The 21947-nt window shown below is 47.4% G+C and overlaps 1 protein-coding gene across 1 annotated transcript in view; it reads left to right on the forward strand.

Annotated features, from left to right (window-relative positions):
• Nucleotides 1-21947, forward strand: part of ANTXR2 (ANTXR cell adhesion molecule 2) — a 77959-nt gene that overhangs the window by 25973 nt on the left and 30039 nt on the right. Inside the window, exons 10-13 of the mRNA XM_021529524.3 lie at nucleotides 2151-2220; nucleotides 15154-15232; nucleotides 17340-17435; nucleotides 21337-21378. Of these exons, the coding sequence (XP_021385199.2) occupies nucleotides 2151-2220; nucleotides 15154-15232; nucleotides 17340-17435; nucleotides 21337-21378 (287 nt within the window). The remainder of the gene's footprint in view (nucleotides 1-2150; nucleotides 2221-15153; nucleotides 15233-17339; nucleotides 17436-21336; nucleotides 21379-21947) is intronic.

Consider the following 21947-nt stretch of genomic DNA (forward strand, 5'->3'; position numbering starts at 1 on the left):
TGCCCAGCATCAGGGTTTACTGCAGCCATAGAACAAAGCAGTTCTGTTTCAAATGGTGACCATGACACCTTGTACTGGCACTTTCTTCTACCTTATAGGTGAGTTAGCTTTTTCTATGCAGAAACTTAAGTGGATGGCTAGAATAAGTACATTAACTTCTAGCTCTTAACAGAATTCCAGCCACATTGGAAAACAACCAAAAAAGGACTTGAAGGAAAAACTACAACTGTTTTTTTTTTCCCTGCCTATTGTCTGATTTCTGTATTAGCCTGTCCTAAATTCCTTCACAATTGAATTTGTGTTTCCAGTGCAGTTTCTTCCTTACCCTGGATATTGTATATACTGGAATGGGCTGCCAGTTTCTCCTGCCTGTTAAATACCTACAATAATTTGGCAGAGTAACAGGGTAATCCAGCAATTCTGGATGCAGGCAGCCTCCGTAAGTCAATTCCACTTGTATAAATTTCCCTTCAGTTTCCATTACAATTGTCACCTCTGCTTCCCATTGCCCACAAACACTTGCTACCATCTGATGTGAGAATTGCCAACTACAGCTCTGGGCTGCTTGTTTTTTCTTGGCTTCAGAAAGGGGTGTGCTGAAGCACATGAGGGTAGGGGAATGGCACAGTGATGTATTGATTATAAAAACACAATCTGCTCTATGGGGTCTTGCCAGGGCCTTCTTACATCCCCCCAGTCCACGTGTTCAGCAATGGACAACAGCAAGCAGCGGGGCAGTAGTACAGGAAGAACGCAGGGACATTTCAAGTGGTCCTTCCTGTAGTACACGAGGTCATTCTCTTCAGCTCTGTGCTGGATTCTGACTGCCTGCTTCAGAGGAAGCCTAAAGGGGACCAGTGGAGCCAGGATGAACAGCAAGACAGTGAGGGTGCTTGGAGCAGTAGCAGGAGGAAGGAGATGATCCCAAGAGAAGGACAACCATGCCTGTGTCATTGCAGTCTCCTCTGCAGAGGACTGACAGTCCCTCTGCAGAACCCTCAGTAGGTGAGGGCACGAATGGAGAGCACTCGGGTGAGGATCTGCTGGTGTTGGAGTTCCCCTTGCTGGGAGCCTGGGCTCTCTTTGGGACCAGCCTCTAAGCACACCCTTACTGTGTCAGTTCCCCTGCTTTTAAAGGATGCGTTTGGCATCTTGCTCGTTCTGCATTTATAAAGAACCATTACCAAATGCTAGAAAGGAAACCTGCCAAATGGAGCTGTGGGATAGAAAAATAATCTATGAAACATACCATTAAGACAAAAACATATGGCAATGTGCTAATCCCTCTTCCCCACCTCATGACTAGCCCCAAATCTAGGCCAAGCAGTCAGTGCAGATTATAGCACATATGAAAAGCTCATTTATGCCAACAGCTCCTCCTTCAGCTGCCCCTGAACTGCTTGTCTCTCTGCCTGTTCCTGAAATGCAGGACAGAGTCATCTCCAAGTTGATCTGGCAGATCACTTATCTGCTCTCACCCCACAGTCAGGAAATAGTCCTCGCACAGAAATCATTGATCCTGCCATGGGGAATTTCAGGCTGATGATTCTGCACACAGGAGCTGAGTTTTCCCCAGCTTACCAGACACGTGAGGCAAAAAAGCTCCATGCTGCCCTCCTCACACCTGCACAACAGAATGCTGTACTGGACACAAGGTGCTGCAAATAAGTGCTTCCTGTGCTCTACAGATAGGTGCTTTGTAAATGTAAGAGGTTTGCAAATCACACCAACTCAAAAACAGAAAAAACACTGGAGGAAAAAACACTAGAGTCACAGCTAATAAAACAGTCCTGTAATGCAATGCACAGGGATGGAGCCAACTAGAAACAAACCATCTTCCAGCTACCAGGAAACTACTAATAGTGTTCTCATTCTCCAGAAAGCCAGTGTTGAGTCTAGGAAGTGTTCTCTCTGGAAGAGCATAAACTGACTTGAGTAGCCCAAATAAGCACTGTAATGTGGGTTCACCTGGCATTTACAGCCAGCTCTGGTGCTCTGTGTTCCTTACCTTGGGCCTGCCTTGCTGCCAGTTCCAGCCGGGACAGAGCAGTAAGGAGCATGGGAACAGAGGGACCTCACAGCACATTCACATGGCAACTCCTCGCCTAATCTGCACAGCACAGTAACCTCATGTGATTTTTGTTTTTCAGATGAAAGGCCTAAAACAGTAGAATCTGACTTTTTGCTCTGCCCTGCACCGATCTTGTACAAAAGTGGCCAGTAAGTACTGAACCAAATGCCAGCCCATGTTTTGCTGGAATTTGGCACCATTATAGCTGACATTAACTGGGAGGGGTTTGGCCGAAGGCAATGTTTTGCTGCTTTTACAGGGGGTGGTTTGTTGTTGTATTTTTTCCCCCATTCTTGTGTTATTCCCTGGTGTATATGCCAGCTTTGAAGAGGACTTTGAGTAGTCATCTGTGACCAAACCCATTTGGACAGTGCCTTAAAAATGAATATTCAGCCAGTTTAGGCAGTACTGAAAAGATCTGGCTTGTCATAAGTTCTATGCAGATTAGCTGTTTTAATAGGGCATAATATGCTCTCATCCAGATCATCTTCAGGCCCACTGTTAAAGAGATGACATTGCCACTGACACTTACAAGCTATTATTAAAATTAGGTGTCAGGACATGTACCCCTGCTTCACACATCCTGATCCAATGAGTTAACAGCTCCAGCACTGGGGCTAAACTGCAGCTCTGGCCTTAGTGTCACTGGCCAGGGCTACACATTACTTCTGGCCCTTGGAGAACTAATCCTTCCCTCCTCCTCTCCAAGTCAAAGGTGCCTCAGGGCGTTATGGTCACTTGGACTTCAGTGTGCAGATTTCTGAATACCCTAAGCTAATCTGAAGTCAGAAAACTGCACATCAGAGCTGGGTTTTGTGGGAGGGCCAAGGCTTTGGCTATTGGCTTCCTCCCTGTTAGTCAAGTAGTTATTCCCAGAGATTTACTAGGCATGAGGCTAATGGTAATCCAATGGGAAGCACAGAAGTTCTGCATTTGCCTTTATCTGTGGCACTTCAGGAGCTGAAGAGGTAAGGATGTTGTATAGATGTCTGGTCTGTAGTTACATTTCTGACTTGAGCAACAATCAGCCGCCTCAGTGGATAGCAAAGCTCCAAAAGCACATCTGGTTTGTGTGTTAAACAGCAGGCTGGGGGAGGGAAGCTGGAAAGCCGTAGAGGAAAAACGTTCGGTGCTTGACCCCAGAGAATCTGCCTCCCGAGCTGCGTCATGGCTGGCAGGGAGAACAGGCACGGAGCACAGCTCCATGCAGAGCAGAGGGAGGGGTGAGGGATTCAATACTGACACGTTTCCTGATGTGGCTTTTCACATAGCTGTGTGAGAAATGCATCTTGTGCCACGTGCAGCAGGGTATCAGAACCCTGTGCATCCCACAGCGCAGCAGCTCTGCAGCTTCTGGCTTAGCTAAAACCAGTCAGCACCACCAAAGCTGTAAGGGAACTGGTTCTGTCATCAGAACAATGCCAATCCCTTGGGTTTAAACCTTTCCTCCCCAGGCCAGGTTTTTCAGTGCAGTTACTGTACAACAGAAGAGCAGTAGCAAATTCCATACACACACTCCCATTGTGGAGCATACATTACATAGAATCCCAGTGTGAAGCTCCCCAAAAGCTGGTGCTGTAAAGGCTTTTCCACACACAGTTTGTCCCAGAGTACCATAAACAACCAGTCCTGCCAAAGGCATGTGAAATGCATGACACGTTTGTGTAGGTTGAAGCTGTGGAAATGAGTTGCCCATGCTGCATTTTTCCCTACACTCTGGAGTGGTACTGAACCAGACAGCTGCCACACTGGAACTGCAGTATGGATAATGCACCTCAGCACAATACATCTGGAGTTCTACAGGTTCACAGGAAGACACGTTTTCTCAAGTTACCATGTGAAGCACAGTTCCCTGTCACACTATTGAAGGAGTTGGAGCTTTGGCCCAGAGCTGAGTGTTTACTGTGCAGAAGACTGACAGCTATGTAAGATATGTACGTACTTGAACTCCTGACTTCCCATTGGCACAGCCTAGACTAGTGCTGGATATCTCCCAGTAATTCCTCATGTAGTGGAGCTAATATTAGTCACTAATGTAACAACAACCCCTCTGTTCTTTTCTAGTGCTCTTTTGGGTAGATTTAAGATTATGCAAGCAGCCTGAGTTAGCTCGCTGTGTGACTTTCAAACCTGCAGCTTAGTTTCTGGGTGAACAGTCAACACTCATGTAACAGGTTTCATTGTATCTTTTCCTAATTGCAGACACTTCTTGTTGCCTGATGAATTAACAGTTTTCACATGCAGAGCAATACTAGGCTGTGTGAAATAGATAAAATGCCAAAGTACTCAGGATGTTGGGTTGGTGAGCCCCTGCTCTCCTGGAATTTGGCCATGGTGTGTTTCTACTTCCTTCCCAGCTGTTGGCTGCATTGGGTCTGGAGCTTCCCAAGTGCCACCTGTATATTAAAACAAGCATTTTTTTTCAGTCTGCTTTTCCACTGTATCCTGTAGCAGATGGATGTATCATCCTAAGGTTGGGTGACAACATCACTGTTCTGCCTGTGCCATTTAAAATCCCTTCTTGTCATGCTGCTTCTAAAGTGCAAAATTCCATAGTCTGTTTACAAACCCAGCCCACTTAGAAGGCTCCTGATCAGTTAACATCTGACAATTATTCACAATTTGCACACAAGCAACCCATGCCTTATAAAACACGTTATGAATTTGAAATAAAGCAGAAAGGGAAAGTACACATACACTGGGCAGGAAGGTGAGGAGGCTAACTGAATTCAGTAGGTTGAATCGCTTTGAGAGATCACCTATGCATTGTGATGGCAGGTGTAACAACACAGTCAAGCTGGTTACTAAATAGGACTCAAATCCTACTGTCCTGCCCATTTAAGAGTCACATTTTGAAGGTCTTGGAATATTTGAGAAAATCAGTTCCCCTTTTTAGCTGAGACTTGGATTTGTTGTCCTGCCACATCTTGAGAGAGTCAAACCAAACCAGAGGTGGCTGTGACCTCTCCATTACATCTTTCTGTAGTTACTGTGCCTCTGAAGGCAATCAGAGCCCTTGTCTCTTTCAAGAGACTACTAGTGATTGCTAACCCAGAACACTAGTACAGGAAAAATAGTGAATTTACGAGTTTACATTCCTTGCTAGCTTCACTTCTGTTCTCTCACGTCTGCCCAAAGTTCTGTGAGTCTGCATTCAGAACAATCTGTCTGTAGGCTTGGCTTCACCTCCAGCTGACCTCTGCTCTGGTGAGCCATTGGTGAAACCCCTCTGCCTTGCATGGAAACGCCAGTGGGAAAAGCGGCATTTCTCGCAGTGCCTGAACACTTAGAAATTTCCTTTTATTAGGTGAGTGAATGACAATAACTACAGTTCAAATTAGCACAGCAAAACACTGTTTTGCTGAAAGGCTTCTACTAAATAGTTATGTGACTACTACTTATCTCAGTCTACATGAATTCTCATTTCTCACTAGAATATCACAGTAACAGTTTGGATCTTACGGTGCCTACTGCAAACATCCAATGTTGTGCACTCGTCTCTAAACCAGACAGGAAAGGATGGATGTAGGCCAGGCAGTGGCTTACTCAAACTGAACCAACAGGCTGAGGAGTTGCCATTGTTCTTAAAATAGTTCAGGGAACTAGAGAAGGCTGTTTTTTCATGCAGCTGCAGTGCTGGCCAGCTTCCAACTTTGTCCATCCTGCACTTGAACTCAGGTTTTGCTAGGACAGAAGAATGCAGTGTCCTTCTTGGGCTCAGGAGCTTAAAGAATAACAGCCAAAAAAGAAAAATCTCAGCGTAAACCTGAGCACAAGTGAAAGTTCCCTCAGAGGTACCTCAGCTTGCATGCCAAGGTGGGACAGTGTTGAGGGATTTCTGCAGGAAAATGGACATATGCACAACCTAGTCTTCATTGAAACTGAATAGAAGGTCAAAATGCCCTTGAAGGACACAAAAGGAGAACAACATGCTCAACTCCAGACAGTCTAAGATGTAAAGGCAGACAAGAAAACTGCAGCGAGATGCATGAAGAAGAAAAAATAACTAAATTAATCAAAAGCTTAAAATGCGTGCACAGAAGGATTTAACCAATCATGTATTAGCTTGAGACACGTGAGCAATAGAACACAGTATAAATATAGCTTAGTTTTTGCAATTAATTGGCTTCACTTGATCATATTGATCATGGTGTGATGTCCCGTTCCTGATCCTGTGCAGGACAGTTCACACTGCTGCTGTTAGTGACCTTGTGTGCCCTCTATTCAAACACTGCTGTCTTCAGCTTGCATTTATCGCTTCCTACATCCTGTCCAACACAAACAGCTGGTGGCACTTAAAAAGCAAAGACTTAATAGGAATTATTTTCTGGGTGGTAGGAAGGAAAATGACTACTGTACTGCCAAATTATTGGTTACCTGCAGTTTCCAAGGAGCTGATGGAGTCTGGGGCAGCTCACTTGGCACAAAGCATACAGCAGTGCAGGAAGTGATCTGTTACCCATCACATGCCTCACATTCAGCTCTAGGGGCTCTAGGATTTCTAGGTGCAACATGTTTCCATGACAGTGGAACAGGGGTACCTGGAACCTTGCTTTCTGTTTTCTAAGTGTCATTTTTATTAATACCAGCACCAGATTTAAGGGGAAGAGCATGGACACATGAATACAGACAGAGAAGATGAATGGATTGTGGGCTCCATCCTTCAGATTACCTCACTGGGTTTCTAGACAGCTGTCCCTTTGAAGAGCAGCTGGAAGGTGCTGTATGGAGTGATTGTCATGGCAGGCTCCTAACCAGGGATCCTGACTGTTACGTTACCCAAAGATCCTCTTCTGCTCTGACTCCATTCACTGCTGCCTGTGACCTGGGAGCCAGGAACTGACCAACTGCTTTTGTGCTTCCTATCTTGGGGAACCAGAATCTGTTCCCTTGGGACAGTGGTGGTCCCAAATTCATTGTGCAGGCAGGATGCCAAGCAGCACTTGCACTCCCAGGTACATCCCCAGTACATGCAGCAGCAGGGAAGCCAGTCTTTGCAAATTTGATGTAACTATACCAAGGAATAATTTTTTCCACTGTTACTTCCCTTTGCTTCTCCATCAGCTGCAGCCTCTTAAGTCTTGCTGCTTCCTCCTCTGTGCCACTATGCTGGCAGCATGGATAGGCGCTCAGCTAAGGCAATACCTGTGAACTCCAGCATTCATTAGGACCCCGTGAACCCCTTTCACACATTTACTTCTTGCTGCAGCTCTTTTATGGAATTTGTAGTTTTCCCCTTCTGTTTTCTTGCCCTTGATAAAGACACTTAGGAAGTAAAAGCAGTGTTGAAGAAGCGATGCTTTGTAAGGTGACTGATGGTGAATATGTTCGCTTAATTAACTTGTGGCTAATAATTCTAAGCCATTAAGTAGCTAGTTAGTACATGCTTCGAATAAACACATCTGGTGCTGCCCTGAGTGGAGGTTGTGGCTGCGTGTGGGTGACAGATGTGCTGTTTCCCCAGCACTCCCCTTTCCATGCTGAGCACCACAGCAGTGCCAGGCAGCCTCGTGGCAGCTGCGTGCTCCCCGAGTGGCTCCGGGGACTTGGGCCTCCTCTCCTCAGCTGCCCAGCTACTGCAGCCTCAGAGCTGCTGTGCAGCTCCAAGGAACACCCTTTCCAATAGCTTAGAGACTCTTGCCTTCTGGGCTGAAGGGCTGCAGGAAAAGGGGATAAAGTGTCAGGCCACCCAAGGAGCAGAGAGTTTAGCATTCCCTAGCCCTGCAGATTGATCTCTTGCTGAACAGCAGGCATTGGGAATGATCACACCTTGCTGTGTCACTGCCTGGAACTGCTGGGCTGGACTTGCAACAACCTTCCAGGGAGGGAAGAGTCCTTCTGTGGAGGACAAAAGCCTACTGCTTTCTATGGGCAGTTGCTTCCTAGGTTGGCAGAGCTCATAACTCTCATCAATCTTAGAAGTGAGAACAGCTAGGATCAGTTCCATGCAGGAGAGACCCTTTCTTCCACCTAGGCTGTTGCCTGGTTTTTCATGTCTTGGCTTTTCCTGGTGGGGCTATTTATTGGGTGTTTTCCAGACAGAGGAAGGAGTTATGGCAATGGAGTAAACAAACAACAGAATATTTTGCAATAGGCTAATTTGCACAGGATTTAAAAGTGAGACTTTAGTTCTAAGTTACCAAGGGTTAAGTAAAGATTTATTCCTGGTTCTGAAGGCACATGAACCCTGATTACACTGTAACTGCCCCATAATGTCCCACACAAGCTGTCATTAGAGCTAGAGCTGCAGGCCCAGCCCATGACCTCTGTTTTGTCAGACACCAACAATAGCACAGCTGCCCCTGCCTGGCTGGGATCTCAGACCTGCCATTTGGCACGAGGAACAGAGCAAATTGGATAAATACACATAAACACATTGGGAAGGGAGGGAAAACAGAACAGAATGAACCAGAGCAGCAACCCACAACTTGTTTGATAGGGATGATTTAAGTAGGCATATGGTATAGTTAAATGTGCTTTCAAAAACATTGGCCTGATTCTTCAAGCAAACACAAAATAAATATCTGAATAGCATGTGAGCACCATTAGTGCTCTCAGAGGACGCACTCGAGTGCTCGGGCTGACACACTGACATTCCCACACCAAGTGTCAGTGCCTCATATTAGCATGGCACAGTTGTTCTTCCCTCTACAGTGCAAGCTTCAAAAGCAAGCAGGCGACGAGCTTGTAATTGCACCTGACCTAGCAGCCAATGTCACACCTTACTGGCCCACTGCTGGCAGAACACCCCAGCACAGCCCAGCCTCAGCTCTCACAGCTGGATTCATCCAGCAGTTCCAGTGCCCTCACACCCATCTAACTCTGGAACTCGCCGGGTGCTCACCCGACACCCCTCTGCAAGGCTGGGTTACTCAGTACCTCAGTCACACCTGCAGGTTACACCTCACCTTTGTCTCACCGTGTTCTACCAGATGGACAAACAGACAACAACAGTCTGTCTTGTCACAAAGTCCAAACTCACATTTAAAAGATGACCACAGGTGTTTCTCCCACAGAAGCTGCCCACAAACTCTGAAGTACACAAATCCCTGTGATTTCCAGTGCACACAGCTACACACACATGTCATCACCTGTTAGTGAGACAAGCCCAGAACTTGGTCAGGGTCATAGAATTGTGCAAAACATTCCTTTGCCTGAACGAGTGCTGAGAAAGGTGTGTGGAACTTAAGTGAGTTTTCTGAAAACATGGAAGTAAGTGGCTGAAAACCAGAGGGAGGAAGGCTGGTGCTTGCTATAGCTACCTTTATTACTGTTATCTTTGTTTTGTCACTTTTACTTCTGCTGAGAAAGGTAAAAATTTAGAAAAGCTGTTGTCAGCAAAGGCAGACAGAGGGTTTGCAAGCTGCAGCTCAGTCTCACATGTCTTTCAGGGTCACTCAAGAAAGGATTAATATGCTGTTGGCTGTGTTGAGCATTTCTGAACTCTTTCTAACTAAGAAGTGATACTGAGCTCTTTCTCTGGTGCTGTTCACTAAGTAGCCTTAGCACAGCCTTTGTGGCAATGCAGACAGGGGTGTCATTTGGCCACAGAGCTGAATTACTTATTAACCTAAGGGCAGTGCTTGTGCTGAGCCACTCGAGAGCTTGGCAGCTGGTGTCAGCATGCAAGTGTGGGTTAAAGAACCAATTTTCCAAGCCTCAGCCTGAAACCTAGATGGTGACTACATATCACTTGGAAAAAAAACACTCTTCAGAGACAAGGGGACCAATTAAAAGAAGAATTTGGTAAGATCGGCAACTTAGGAGGCAGCATGTTGACTAAAATGTTTCCCATTCCACATAACACTGGTTACTACTGTGAAAAGGCAAAAGCACAAAGAGCCCACTCATCTCTCAGAAGCCAGCTGTCCTTTGAGACGCACCAAATGGAGGAAAGCAGGCAGCTTCCTGCTGCTGCAGGAGATCCCAACCCCCAGGATGAACTCCGGGCTCTCGGCTCGGTCCTCTTCCAGCTTTGCCAGCAGCTCTCTGATGTGGGAGATGCAGCCATTCTCAGCACCAGCCCAAAAGGAAGTCACCTGTGCTTCTCCCTTTTGACTTCCTGCTGCTCAGCAATTGGTAGGATGCCAGCTCCAGGTCAGGTTGTTTTCACCTGTTCACTGTTGCTTTCACTGTTGCTGAGCCCCTGAGCCCAGGTGAAGGCAATACCCTCCCCATTGCTGCTGTGCCCATGGCCAGTCCAGACCTGTATAGGATATTGGCATTACCCTCATTGCAAACAGCTGGGCTTCCCCTGCAGCCCTGGGCAGGGAGCCAAGGGGGTCAGAATTGCTCCCACCTGCACCTATTCTTCCTGTTGCAAACTCACTGAGGTGAAGCCTTTAATGCAGGCATTGTCTTTTATTCTTCTACATAACATCTTGTTCCAACAAAAATAGAAGACAATATGGTTCCCAGTGTCTGGTGCTCCCATGGGACGTGGTTCCCATGTGTCTGGTGCTCACATGGGACAACATCCCCCCTCCAGAATAGCCAGAGAAATAACTCAGTTGGGGGAAGCCAGAAATAGGGCTGGATTAGGCTTAATGTCTGTCATAAATATTAACTTCTGCAAATATTTTAGAAATACATTTAGTCTGACACAATTAGGATATAATGGGACCTATTCACAGATGGAAACATCCTCAATGAATTGTAGAGGCTAACAGGCCCCTCAGCCATATGGATGTGGTGTTAAGATCAGTAGTAATTTCTGTCGCAGTCCTTCATGTCCCTCCTAGGGCACACAGTGTTCCCAGGGCATTAGCGAGGACTGCGTGAGCAGAACTAAGTGCTGCACTTCATGCAGTGGCCATAGGATCCCAATCTGAATTAATTGTCTACTTTAGCAAAATAATGATGTTTCATACCCTGCTACTGCAGGTTCCCATGGTTCCACAAGATCAGAACTAGTTCCTCACTGGCTTCCAGTTCTCTCACATTCCCTAGGAGTTCCCAACACTGAAAGTTTGTGTCCCATTCCTTGGAAAGTCAAGCCCAGACAGACAGCTTATTGGACGCGTGGCTGGAAAAGCTAGAGGCTTCTGGGGTAACAAGAGGGAGCCCTAAAGAACCATCATCTGAATTTGTATCAGCGTGAAGCTACACCAAGAAGGGCAGGGGGAAGAGTTTGTACTAATTCTTTACCAGAATCTCCAAACACCATAATGAATTCCAGAATGAGCAAGTTTCCCTATGCTCAGCAAAGTACTCAGTGCTCCTTTTTATGCCTGTGTGGCTGATGAGGGGAAAAGACCTCTGACCACTTCTAACTGCATGCAGGCCATGTCCTGTCCCCGCCTGACTCAGTTCCCACTGAGTGAATGGTCCCGGTGCTCCCCAGGCACAGCTGGCCTGGGGCATAGTGGCACTGCACCAAACAGGACAGGCAGGGCGGGAACGCTGCTCCAGGAGAGCTGTCCCCGTCCTTGTGCAGCTGGGGCTGTAGGTCTGTGAAGGCACCACACCCAGAAGCTCAGGCTGGAAATCCGTTCCTTTGTGTGTTGCCTCCTCCTGGGGCAGGAAGGAGTCCCTGGATGCAGAGTCATCTTTGTGGTCCAGGAATGTTTGTTCACAGAGCCCAGGGAACGAGTCTTCTCTGCTTGGGTCAGGGAGAATGGAGGGGTAGATGTTAATTGCACCCCAGCAAGCAGTGGCCAAAGACATCAGAGGGAGGTTGGTCAAATGGAATCTGTATTATAAAGCTATCCATTTATTTCATGAAGGCAGTGTTGGAAGGGAAAGTGCCCTTTAAATACACAGACCTATTTTTTGCCTTCCTCCTATGTACAGCATTTTTGCTATTTTAGTGCAGGCATTTGATTCTGAAGTACCTTTGTCACCAAAATTTTACTAACTTTTTGAGCAGTTGCCAGTTTAATTTTCAGTGTGTGAATATTTGAGGTAAATTATTTATTACTTCTAGCAAATGTCTTTCACAATTGTATTTAATTTTTTTCATCTTTTTTAATGGGTCATAAAATGGCAGTCTTTTAGTAGCTTCTCATAAAGTAAGGAGCAAATGAATACTTTGCAAATAGGCTACCGTGGATGGAAATGTCAGCTGTATTTCACAGGGAATGGGAGGCTTTAGACCAGAGTTGCAGGGACATATGGCTCTGGGTCACATCCCTCTGCTGTCACAATAAACCAGCAGTGGGCACAATGGGAGGAATTGCAACTGGTTGGTCTCCTCAAGTTACATTTTTGGGTGAATTGTGTATTAGGAGGGGCAGTGGGCCAGGACCGACGCAGCTTGAAGTTGCAAGAGTCTTGTGGTTACCTTTGGTCAGAAATCAGAACATTTTAAAAAGCTCTTTTCAGACTTAAGTTTTCCAGGATTGGTTTCCATCCAAAGAGTGATATTGCACAGACAAAGGGTAGGAAAATCCCTTCCACATGGAGAAGGGCCATGAACTGTAAATGAAAGGCAGTTTTTCCTAGTACAGTGAGGAGAGTTTGAAGTACAGACTGCCGGGAAGGTGCACGCTGGGGCTGAGGTAGAGGCAGAGCAGTAGGGTTTGTGCTGCACAGAGCTGTCATTGTTCATGTTCCTTTGCCAGCTCTCTGATTCCACCTTGCTCAGGTGTGCTGTCAGGAGGGAGCAGAGGATGGGAATGAGCATCCTGCCTCAAAGCCCTGGAGAGCCACTGTCTGTGGGCACTGCAGGGGTTTTGAGGAGGCGTGAGCAGGGCTCCGCTGCCTTTCCCTGGAGCCTGGCCCCTGCAGCCCTGTGTGTCCAGCTGCATGGAGAGGAGCTGCTCAGCCTTGCGTGTTCCTGGTGCCAGGCTGCAGGATGGTGCTGCATGATGGCCCCGGGGGGCTGCAGCAACAACACTGCCCGATTCTAGAGGGGGTTTATTTGAGGGGCCCTGGGAGACATCCCACTCTGTGGCAGCTTTCCAGAGCTCAGCCCTCAGGCGGGATCCGTGCTGGTACGAAACTAGTACAGCCTCATCCTTCCCTAGTGAACCAGGCTTGTGCCCAAGGGCTGCCTGGCTGCAGGGACAGGAATGTTCTCTTGACTGGCCTGTTCCGAGCTCCACTGAAGGGATTCGGCCCTTGCACAACAGTGACAGTCACCAGTGGAAAATGCAGGGGCCTGAGAAAAGGGACCACTGTTGCTTGTCATTTTAAACTCAGAATATTTTCAGTTTCGGCAGAATGCTGACCTAAAAGCCTCACACACGTTGCTGATAAACACTAGGATGTGTTAGTGTGTGTGTGAAGGAGCAGCAGAAACAGGACACCTCTTTCTGGGACTCCCCGTTTAAGGGGCGGTGTTTCTATGAGTCACAAGTACCCACAGCCCAGCTAACAGGTGGCTGCTCAAGAAAGAATGTATTGGGTATCCCCAACAGCCGTGACAGTGTCAGGGAAGGAGTGCTTTTGTGTGTTGACAGGTTCATCCTTTTGAAGATGAGGCAATTATCTGTGTGAGTTCACTCTGTGGCTTCCAGAACAGAGAGGGTGTGATCAGCTCCAGTGACATGTCCAGTGGCTCATCCCTGCTGCGGTGTGTCAGGGCAGGAGTGGGCAGGGCAGCGCTGCCCTCCCGCTGCGTGTCCGTGCTGGAGCCGATGGCTCAGTGAGCCTGCTCCACGGCGTGGCTCACCGCACTGGGGCTGGGAAGTGCAATCCCAGCTGGTACCCAGTACAGCTGGGAACAGTTACTGTGTTGCAAACAGCGAGGTGTACAATGGGCTCCAGCCCGCTGGGAAATCTTTGCTATTTTACAGGATGCTTCATACAACCCAGTGAGCTCGAGAACATATCAGGGTCCCCAGGATGCCTGGGAATGATCCTTTGCTTTAGTGTGGTGTATGTGTTTTGTCCAGGTGTGTTTTGTGTCCCTGTTTTGCTCCACTTGCTAGCAAAGACCATCTACCAAAACAGCCTTACTCTTCACTAGTGGCATTTCAGGCAGGACTCAGAGGGCTGCCAGAGCACACAGGGCTGACAGGACAGCTGCAGGAGTGTGTGAGCAGCTCAGCCTGGGGCTCCTCCTCTCCCCCTGGGGAGGCAGGAAACCCTCCTGCCCTGCAGTTCCAGGAGTGTTTGGCCAAACCTGAGCAGAATCCTCATGCTGGAATTTTCCCCAGCATTCCTCATTACAATGCTAAAACAAATAATTGGAATTAAAAATAATGAAAAGCACCACATCTTAAAAAAAGTCATCATTGACCAGAGTTTCACCATGGTTTGATTTATTGCTCTGTAAGGGAATCAAATAGTTTTGGTTTTTTTATTGGTTCTGATTCATTTATTCCAATGAATTCCAATTAGAAGGAAATTAGAGTTATTCTTTCTGTTGGATCAATTATTCAGAACAGAGATAATTTAAAAATGAGTTTAGTGGAAGCAACTCCCTTCATTTTTGCTAAAACTGAAGAAGAAATGAGCCAAATTAGCTAAAATAGCTTTGAACTCCATATTGACTACAGTGTTTGTGCCAGAATAGAAACTCATGACATGTAAGAACGGTGTAAATGATTAATCATTTTAGTTCATGGATATCTACATTTTTATTTAATTACATCTATGCATAACATAAACTGTCTGAATCCTGGGAATCCAAGCCAGAGAAGCTGAGGAGTCTTATTCTGTTTAACATCCACCATGTGTTGTTTTCTTGTAGGGTTAATTTGTAAAATGTAAACCACATACTATTTGTATGCCGTGTTCCGGGCTATTTATAGCAAGTCCTGACCATTTATAATTATCCGTCATCTTTAACCATAATGTCTGTGTGTGCCTAAGGAAATGGTTATGGAACAGACAAAACAATGCTACTTTTACAGCTGCACTTCAATTTATTTTATGTAAAACTTTTGGGAGTATTTTCTGCTCTGTGGAATGAGGAAGGGATATCCTCTACTTGGACAGCTCTTTGTCAAGGAGAGCAAACTTACTTCTGAGGAGACCAAACTTATTCCCAAACAGGAATAAGCACAGGCTTCCATTTCCCCTCTGAGGACACTCCCTGTGGAGCAGAGGCTGTAGGTATAAGTGCCTGCACAGCATGTATGAGCCTTTCTTGACTCTTCCATGACTGATCATGTTTCTTCTTTGTCTCCTGGCAGAACCCTGGAGGTTTTGGTGAGTTTGAATGAAGGCCAGTCTTTCATGTCCAGCTCATTAACCATCACTGCTTCGGAGTGTGTAAGTGAATAACTTCTGTAATTCCTTGTAAAATCCCCACACCCCGTTTCTCTTTGGACTTTGCCATTGCAAGACCTTGGAGCACAGAACCTCTGCTTCCATTTTGCTGTGCAAAGCTGTGTCTTTGCAAGTACTGGGAGGCCTCCCTGCCCTCAGCTGGGTCCCATTCCTGCATGGCTCTTCCCTGAGGGAGCAGATGGGCACAAACTTGGCCCTTCAGCCTGTGTGTGGAGAGAGGTTACAGGCCTGCAGAGGTGCCAGTGCTCTGTGACTCTGGGGCCTGAGTGAGGAGTGTAGGCTCTCTTAGCTCTTGCTCATCCAGGGTCCAGGCGGAGGCCAGAGTGTCCCACTTACGCCTGGGAGTGAGGCAGTGTGAACATCTTATTAAATCTGATCACACGTCATAGAAGAGATAAAAACTGCTTCCAGGAGAGGCCACACACTTGTGCAGCCAGTGACTGTTCTAACTTAAAACATCTATTTTCTACTCTCAGATTTTTGCTGTCCTTTCATTCCTCTTGTATTACACAGGACAGCTGGAATTTGTGGAGGGAGACAAGAGGCCATGGTGTTGAGCATGTGCTGTGCACGTGGGCCTTTAAATGTGTCTTACCTCAAATGTGACTGAAGAGCAGCTTTTCCATTGGGCCTGAAGCACGGAGAGAATCTCTTTTGCCCATCGCCATGCATTGCTTCCAACAGGATTTCTTTGCTCATAGATCAGTAATCAAAAAGAGAAAAAAAAAAGACTTTTTTATTCTGTTCATTTAAAACCTCACCATTTGTGCAGCTGTAGAGATCAGAGTTCCAGTGCAGCCCTGCAGTTTGAGGAGGGGAAGCCTGACTGAGCTGGGAGCCAAAGGAACAGAGCCCAAATCACAGTTCTCTGTTTCAGGGCCTCTGTCAGGCTCTGAAACAGAGAATGGCATGCCAGCTGTACACCCAAGTGTCGTGGCTGAGGGCTGTGCAGCACAGGAGCTGCTGCAGCCCAGCCCTGACACAAAGCAGTTCAGAGTGAGGTGCTGGGCATGGCCTTCCCACTGAGCTGCATGGCAGCTCCGCTGCTCTGTGCTCACAGCCTGTCCTGGCAGGAAGCAGAGAGGTACAGATGTGCACAGCAGCAGGAAGAGCTTCTCAGCAGCCTTTTTTGTCTCTTTCTGGTTTCTACTCTTGGCCTGTGCTGCAGCAAAGGCAGCTCCACACAAGAACTGCTGTTTCCATAGTAGCAGATGGGCAACTCAAGAAATGGGTCACTGCTAGAACTGCTCACTAATTCTGGGAGCTGAGCAGCTGATGGCTGACTGGGAGATGAGTTACAAGTTACAGCCTCCCAACAAACACACGTTACTGCAGTGAAAACAAACAAACTCACACAGCATTAGGCGCCCAGACACCACTGTACCTGTGTGCCTCACTGCACCTGGGATATGGCTCTGTTCCACCATGTGCAGTGGAGCACCTCTGGGTCAGGACTGCTCATGCAGTATTTCAGTCTCAGTGGTTCCCTGGGTGTCTCCTTTTTTCTCAGCTGAAGTCTGAATAACTTTTTATTTTCCTAGAGATGCTGTTGTGTTTCTGTCAGTGTTGCTGTAAAAGCCTAAAGTGTAGGAATAAAGACACCCCCAGTAAGTGGGTTGGAGGTGTGGGAGGTGGGCTGCTCAGTTCTGCAGTTCAGGTGTTGCTGGAAGCAGGAACACTGTCAGTTTCAGGTTCCGACAGTATGGCTGCAGGGAGTCAGTGTGCCACAGTCTGTGCAGGAATGTGGGTGATCAGCATCAAAGCTTCAGAGCTGTACTGTTCATAGAGACACCTTAAACCTCCCTGTGTGCTCCCCAGTCCACGTGTGAGACCTGGAACATCATAGAGGAGAAGGGCACCTCTGCGTTATCCACAGGCTTAGGATGACTTCCCCTGTCTATGTCTGATGGCTCATTCCTTAGCAGGTAGTGGACTCTCTTTTCCTCAAGCTGGGCCTCGTTCTGATCTCAGGGTTCTCAGTTTCATGAGTTTTACATCAGAAGGAAGCCCCTGAGCTGAGCAGAACTATCGCTGGCTTTTGGGGCGAGCAGGTGGGGCAGCACTGACGCTGTCCCTGCTGTCTCCGCAGTCCAGTGGCGTGGCAGCGCTCATCGCCGTCCTCGTGCTCTTGCTGCTGGTGGCGCTCGGCCTGCTCTGGTGGTTCTGGCCCCTCTGCTGCAAAGTGGTGAGTACAGACCGTGGGGAACAGCCCCTGCACCCTGAGCCACAGGTGAGAAGCACAGATCCTGCAGGAAATGGGTCAAGTGATGGGGAGGCAGCTCTTGGGGGGCTCCTGACAAGCAGGAAAGGGCTGGGGAGAGCAGCTCCAGCGCTGGGATTCCACTGGGTCTGTCTTCAGTTGCACGCACAGGAACCGGAACCCACAGGAATAGGGTGGCCTTAATGGTGTGCAGATGTTACCCTGAAATCAAGGACCACTTTAAAACTGCTCTCAGTAAAATTGGTATTTGTAGTCCATTATGGGCTCTCAGGTTGGAAATCCCTATTTTTTTTCATAATCCCTGCACACATCCATCTCTTTATCTGAGCACACTCTCTGTCCTCACCCCAGTAACAGCAGTGTTGGTCACTTGCCTCCTGCCATTCCTTTCTGGGTCAGTGGGGAAGTTGATTATTCATCCAGCTCAAGGACAGCATGGAGGACTTGGGAAATGGAGATTGCTCCCTGTCTGGGTTCCTGTTCTTATATGGGGCTTGTGGAATGTGAGGCATAGAGGAAATGGCCTCACCTGACTGTGCTGCAGCCCTTGTGATCTGGGGTTCCATCGGGCCCCTAGCTGTCCAAGGGCAGGAAATCTCAGCCTCCATCTGCACCCTCACAATCTGGGATTCCTGAGGTGAGAACAAAAAGCCTTCCCTTGTTCTCATTCTCTGCAGCACAGGCCCAAAAGAAATCCAGGGAGCTTCCTGTTGATCACCTTACCTCCACTTTGTTTCACATGATGAGCCTCCCTGTGGAAAAAGAACATTGCAAATCAGTAAGAAGCAAGCTCCTGGTTTTCTTATTTTAAAAAAACTAACTTTGATTAATAAATCAGCTTTTTAAGTTAAAATTCCTACATGAAGCAGTCCAGTGGATAGTTCTATATTATCAATTTTCAGCCTTATAAAACCATAGTTCTTCAAATTCAGATTCCTATGGAAAAGAGAGATCCAAGTGTCTGGAGCCAGGTGGGTGTGTTGCCCCCTGCCCGCAGGCCCCGCTCCATTGTGGCTGGAGCTTGGTCTCACAGCGTTCCATGGTGTGAGGCTGGATACTCAGAGGGTGGGGCAGGGAGACTCCTCTTCCTTTTCCTTCCTTGTCCCCCACTTTCAAGGGTTTCACTGTGACAGTTCTGTCACTTGTCCCTTGCTGTGGAACATATGATTGCAGCAAGCTGGCTGTAGGCTCTGTGCTGACATCTCCTAATGCCCACATCATAGAGCAGCAGAGAAGTGTTAATGAGTGGATCAGAGGCACTGCTGCCTCAAGCACCAACTTCTTCATTTTTTTAATGATTTTTCTAAAGCTCTTCTCCAAGCTCAAACCTTCATTCGTTGCAACTCACTAAATGAGATGGAGCTTTGCCCAGAGAGGCTGATGATAAAATCAAACAAACTGAGGAAGCAGCCCATCTCTTCATGATGATGATAATACAGCAGTGTTATTCAGAGGCTTTGTCATTGAAACAATCTGAATCCAGCTCAGGGAAAGATAATTTACAATACTCAGGTATTCCTCTGTGCAGTTCTGTCTGCAGCTCCATTCTCTTTTTCATAAACAGCTTTCTACTGATTTCACTTGGAATACCACATGATTGAAAAGAATCTTTTTGTGTGTGCACGTGTGATTTGAGTGTGTGAGTGTGAGAGCCTGTGGAAGCATAAGGATGCAGGCATTGACATTCCAGTGCTGTCAGCAGGGTGAGGAGCTGCTACTCAAAGCAGATTATTTTCTCACACCACTGTCACTTTTAAAACAAGTTTCATTTTCTGAAGCCATTAGAAATAACAGCTAATTAATGGATTGCTTGGCTTTAAACTGAATTTCCCCTCAAACTTCAGCGAGTTCAGGAGCTGGCACAGGATTAGATCCTCCACTTGAGCAAAAGCTGCCCTTGACTAATGCCTTAGGAAGCCACAGTAAGCTCAAACAAGTCAGGTTTCCCTTGATTGTTCAGGGTGGGAATTGTGATTCCTACATCCCCAATGGGCACAGGGCCCACAGGAATTCCATCCCTCACCGTGGAGAGGTTTGCTGGGCAGAACTGTCTATGCTCAGACAGATGTGAGGCTTCAGAGTGGCACTGCTATAGATGGGGAAGGGCAGTGCCATTTCACATGGGTGCATACAAAGCCACCTAGGAGGACCTTCTCCTGTACACCTGGCAGGCCTGACAGAGACTGTTTTGGGATGATGGTTAGGGACAGGCAAAATGGAAATAAGAAAAGAAATTAAGTAAGGTGTCACTCCATTGAGAGAAAGTGCTGCTTTACTGTTTCCAGTCTCCTAATTGCTTTCAGCAGCAATGCAATATCTCCAGGCTTTGGCAAATCCTACTCAGCATCCAAGTATCTCTCAGGATCTGTCCCACCATCCCTCTGTGTTGCTGTTTCTTGTAAAGGTAGGGTAAGGATTCCAGTGTGGCTTTCAGGAATGTTTCACTAATGAAATAATTACTTTCTGTTAAGTATGCTGGAAACTCCTGATGACTGGGAAGAAAAAATGTCTAGAGCTGTTTAACGGAAAGTAATATCTGGCATGGTTCTGCAACATCCTGACAGCAAAGGGATGTCTCAAAGTTTAAATCCACAGGTCACTTTCCAATCCACCCATGAGCCATTCTATAACTTAAATCTGAAAGGCTGTGGAAAACTGGTTCCAGGGGTGCCATAATTTATTTCTGATATTGGGCAGAATTCCCTTATGCATTGCTGAAAGTCCACAGCCTGTTTAGGCAGTCAGTACTAACTATCTGGGTAGCACTGAGAACTGAAATACAAATCAAGATGGAAAACTCCACTGATCAGAAAAATACGTTTCTTTCATGTATTATGCTGACTGGCTGCAGTCATTGTTCATAGGCAGTGTTTAATGAAAGTACTAAAATTAAATAGCACAGAGTGACTAAAGTAAGGCATATTTCAATTAAGTTACTTAAAACCTGCATTACATTGAGCTGTTTGTCAGCATGCACAGTTATGGATATGTTTGTGTAATATCAAGGCATAGCAAGACCGGACTCCTTGATATTCATGGTGTATTTTTCAGTCATTTCCAGGCAATACCCAAGCCCAAAACATCGCCCAGTGTCACCAAAGAACTTACTGTTAGCTTGCAAACCTGCTTTTCTCATGGAGGAACGCCTCTGCATTCAGTTTTCAGCAGAATCAGTGAAGAGGGTCCCTTGCCTGCCTCTCCCCTGCTGGGACTGTCAGTGCTGGGCATTCTCTGAGCTTTACAGTGTGGATGTGACAAAGGGGACGGGAAGAGACTGCAGGGAGATTTAAATAGAGGTGTAAGAAATGCTCCCGGGAGTGGGGCTCACCCAGAGCAGTGTCAGAAGTGTGGGAGTGTGACTGCAGTCATGGAGCTGGGAGGTGGGAAATGTGAGGGCTGCGGAAGCATCCAGGATATCCAGAGGTGAAGCCTGAGCTGCCAGAAGACATTTCACACTTGTCACTGGGCCAGACACTCCCCAGCAGCAGCAGCAGCTCAGCCCACGGCGGTGCAGGACCTCACACAGGCCTCGGACGCTTTTCCTCTGGGATTGCTCACGGACTCTGTGGGGTCTCGGCACTGGCTGTTCCTCACCGCGGCTGAGGCTCATCCGGCCAGGAAGGGTGGTGGCAGACATGTCTGCCCAGAGTGTCTGCAGGCCAGGGATGGCAGGGTCTGGCAGGCAGATGGTGGTAATTTCCAGAAGGCCTTGCTGATGGAGGCTCAGGGGAGTGGGCAGCAGAGGCTGCCAGCTCGCTGGCGGTCGTAGGGGCTCGGGTGGAACCAGGTCACTCTTACCGTGGTCTGTTCCCTTCGGCTGCTGCCAGTGCAGCACCTTATTCTTTCCTGTGTTTGGCTCTTTCAGGTCATCAAGGATCCCCCTCCACCTCCGCCAGCCCCAAAAGAGGTATGGTCTGATGGTGCTAATCTGACCACACTGCTCACATGGAACCACTCCTGTGCTTCCCTGCGTGCTGCGTGTCCGGCTCTTTGTCCGAGTGCTGCTAGAGTAATGACTGCCCCGGGGGGTGCCCTCAGTGGAGAACAAGGTTGCTGAAGTCCAGCTCTTGGCTCTCTCAGCTCAGTGTGGCCTGAATTAATCCTAGATCCACCGAAACACTTAGGGCCTTTATTCCAAGATAGCTTTGTTTTCCACATCTGCACTGAAAGCAGAAAGCTTGAATAGCCCTTGTCCAATATCTAAAGATTCGTGTAGGACTTAGGCAGTGTTTTTCCCCAGCTCTGTCATTCCAAACATGACAGAGAATTCCCCTTACAAGAACTTCCCCCTTACAAGGGGATTTCCTCTCCCTCTCACAGGCAATAAGAATTCCCCTTACAAGAGCTTCCCCCTTACAAAGGGAATTCCTCTCCCTCTCACAGGCAGTAACACACTGCAGGCTCTCCTGTCCTCAGTGTTTGAACTGCTTTCACAACCAACAGGGTATTCTCTAGGAACTCCAGTGAAATATACAG

The sequence above is a fragment of the Lonchura striata genome, chromosome 4 (genome assembly GCF_050655825.1).
Source record: "Lonchura striata isolate lonStrDom1 chromosome 4, ASM5065582v1, whole genome shotgun sequence".
NCBI lineage: Eukaryota > Metazoa > Chordata > Aves > Passeriformes > Estrildidae > Lonchura > Lonchura striata.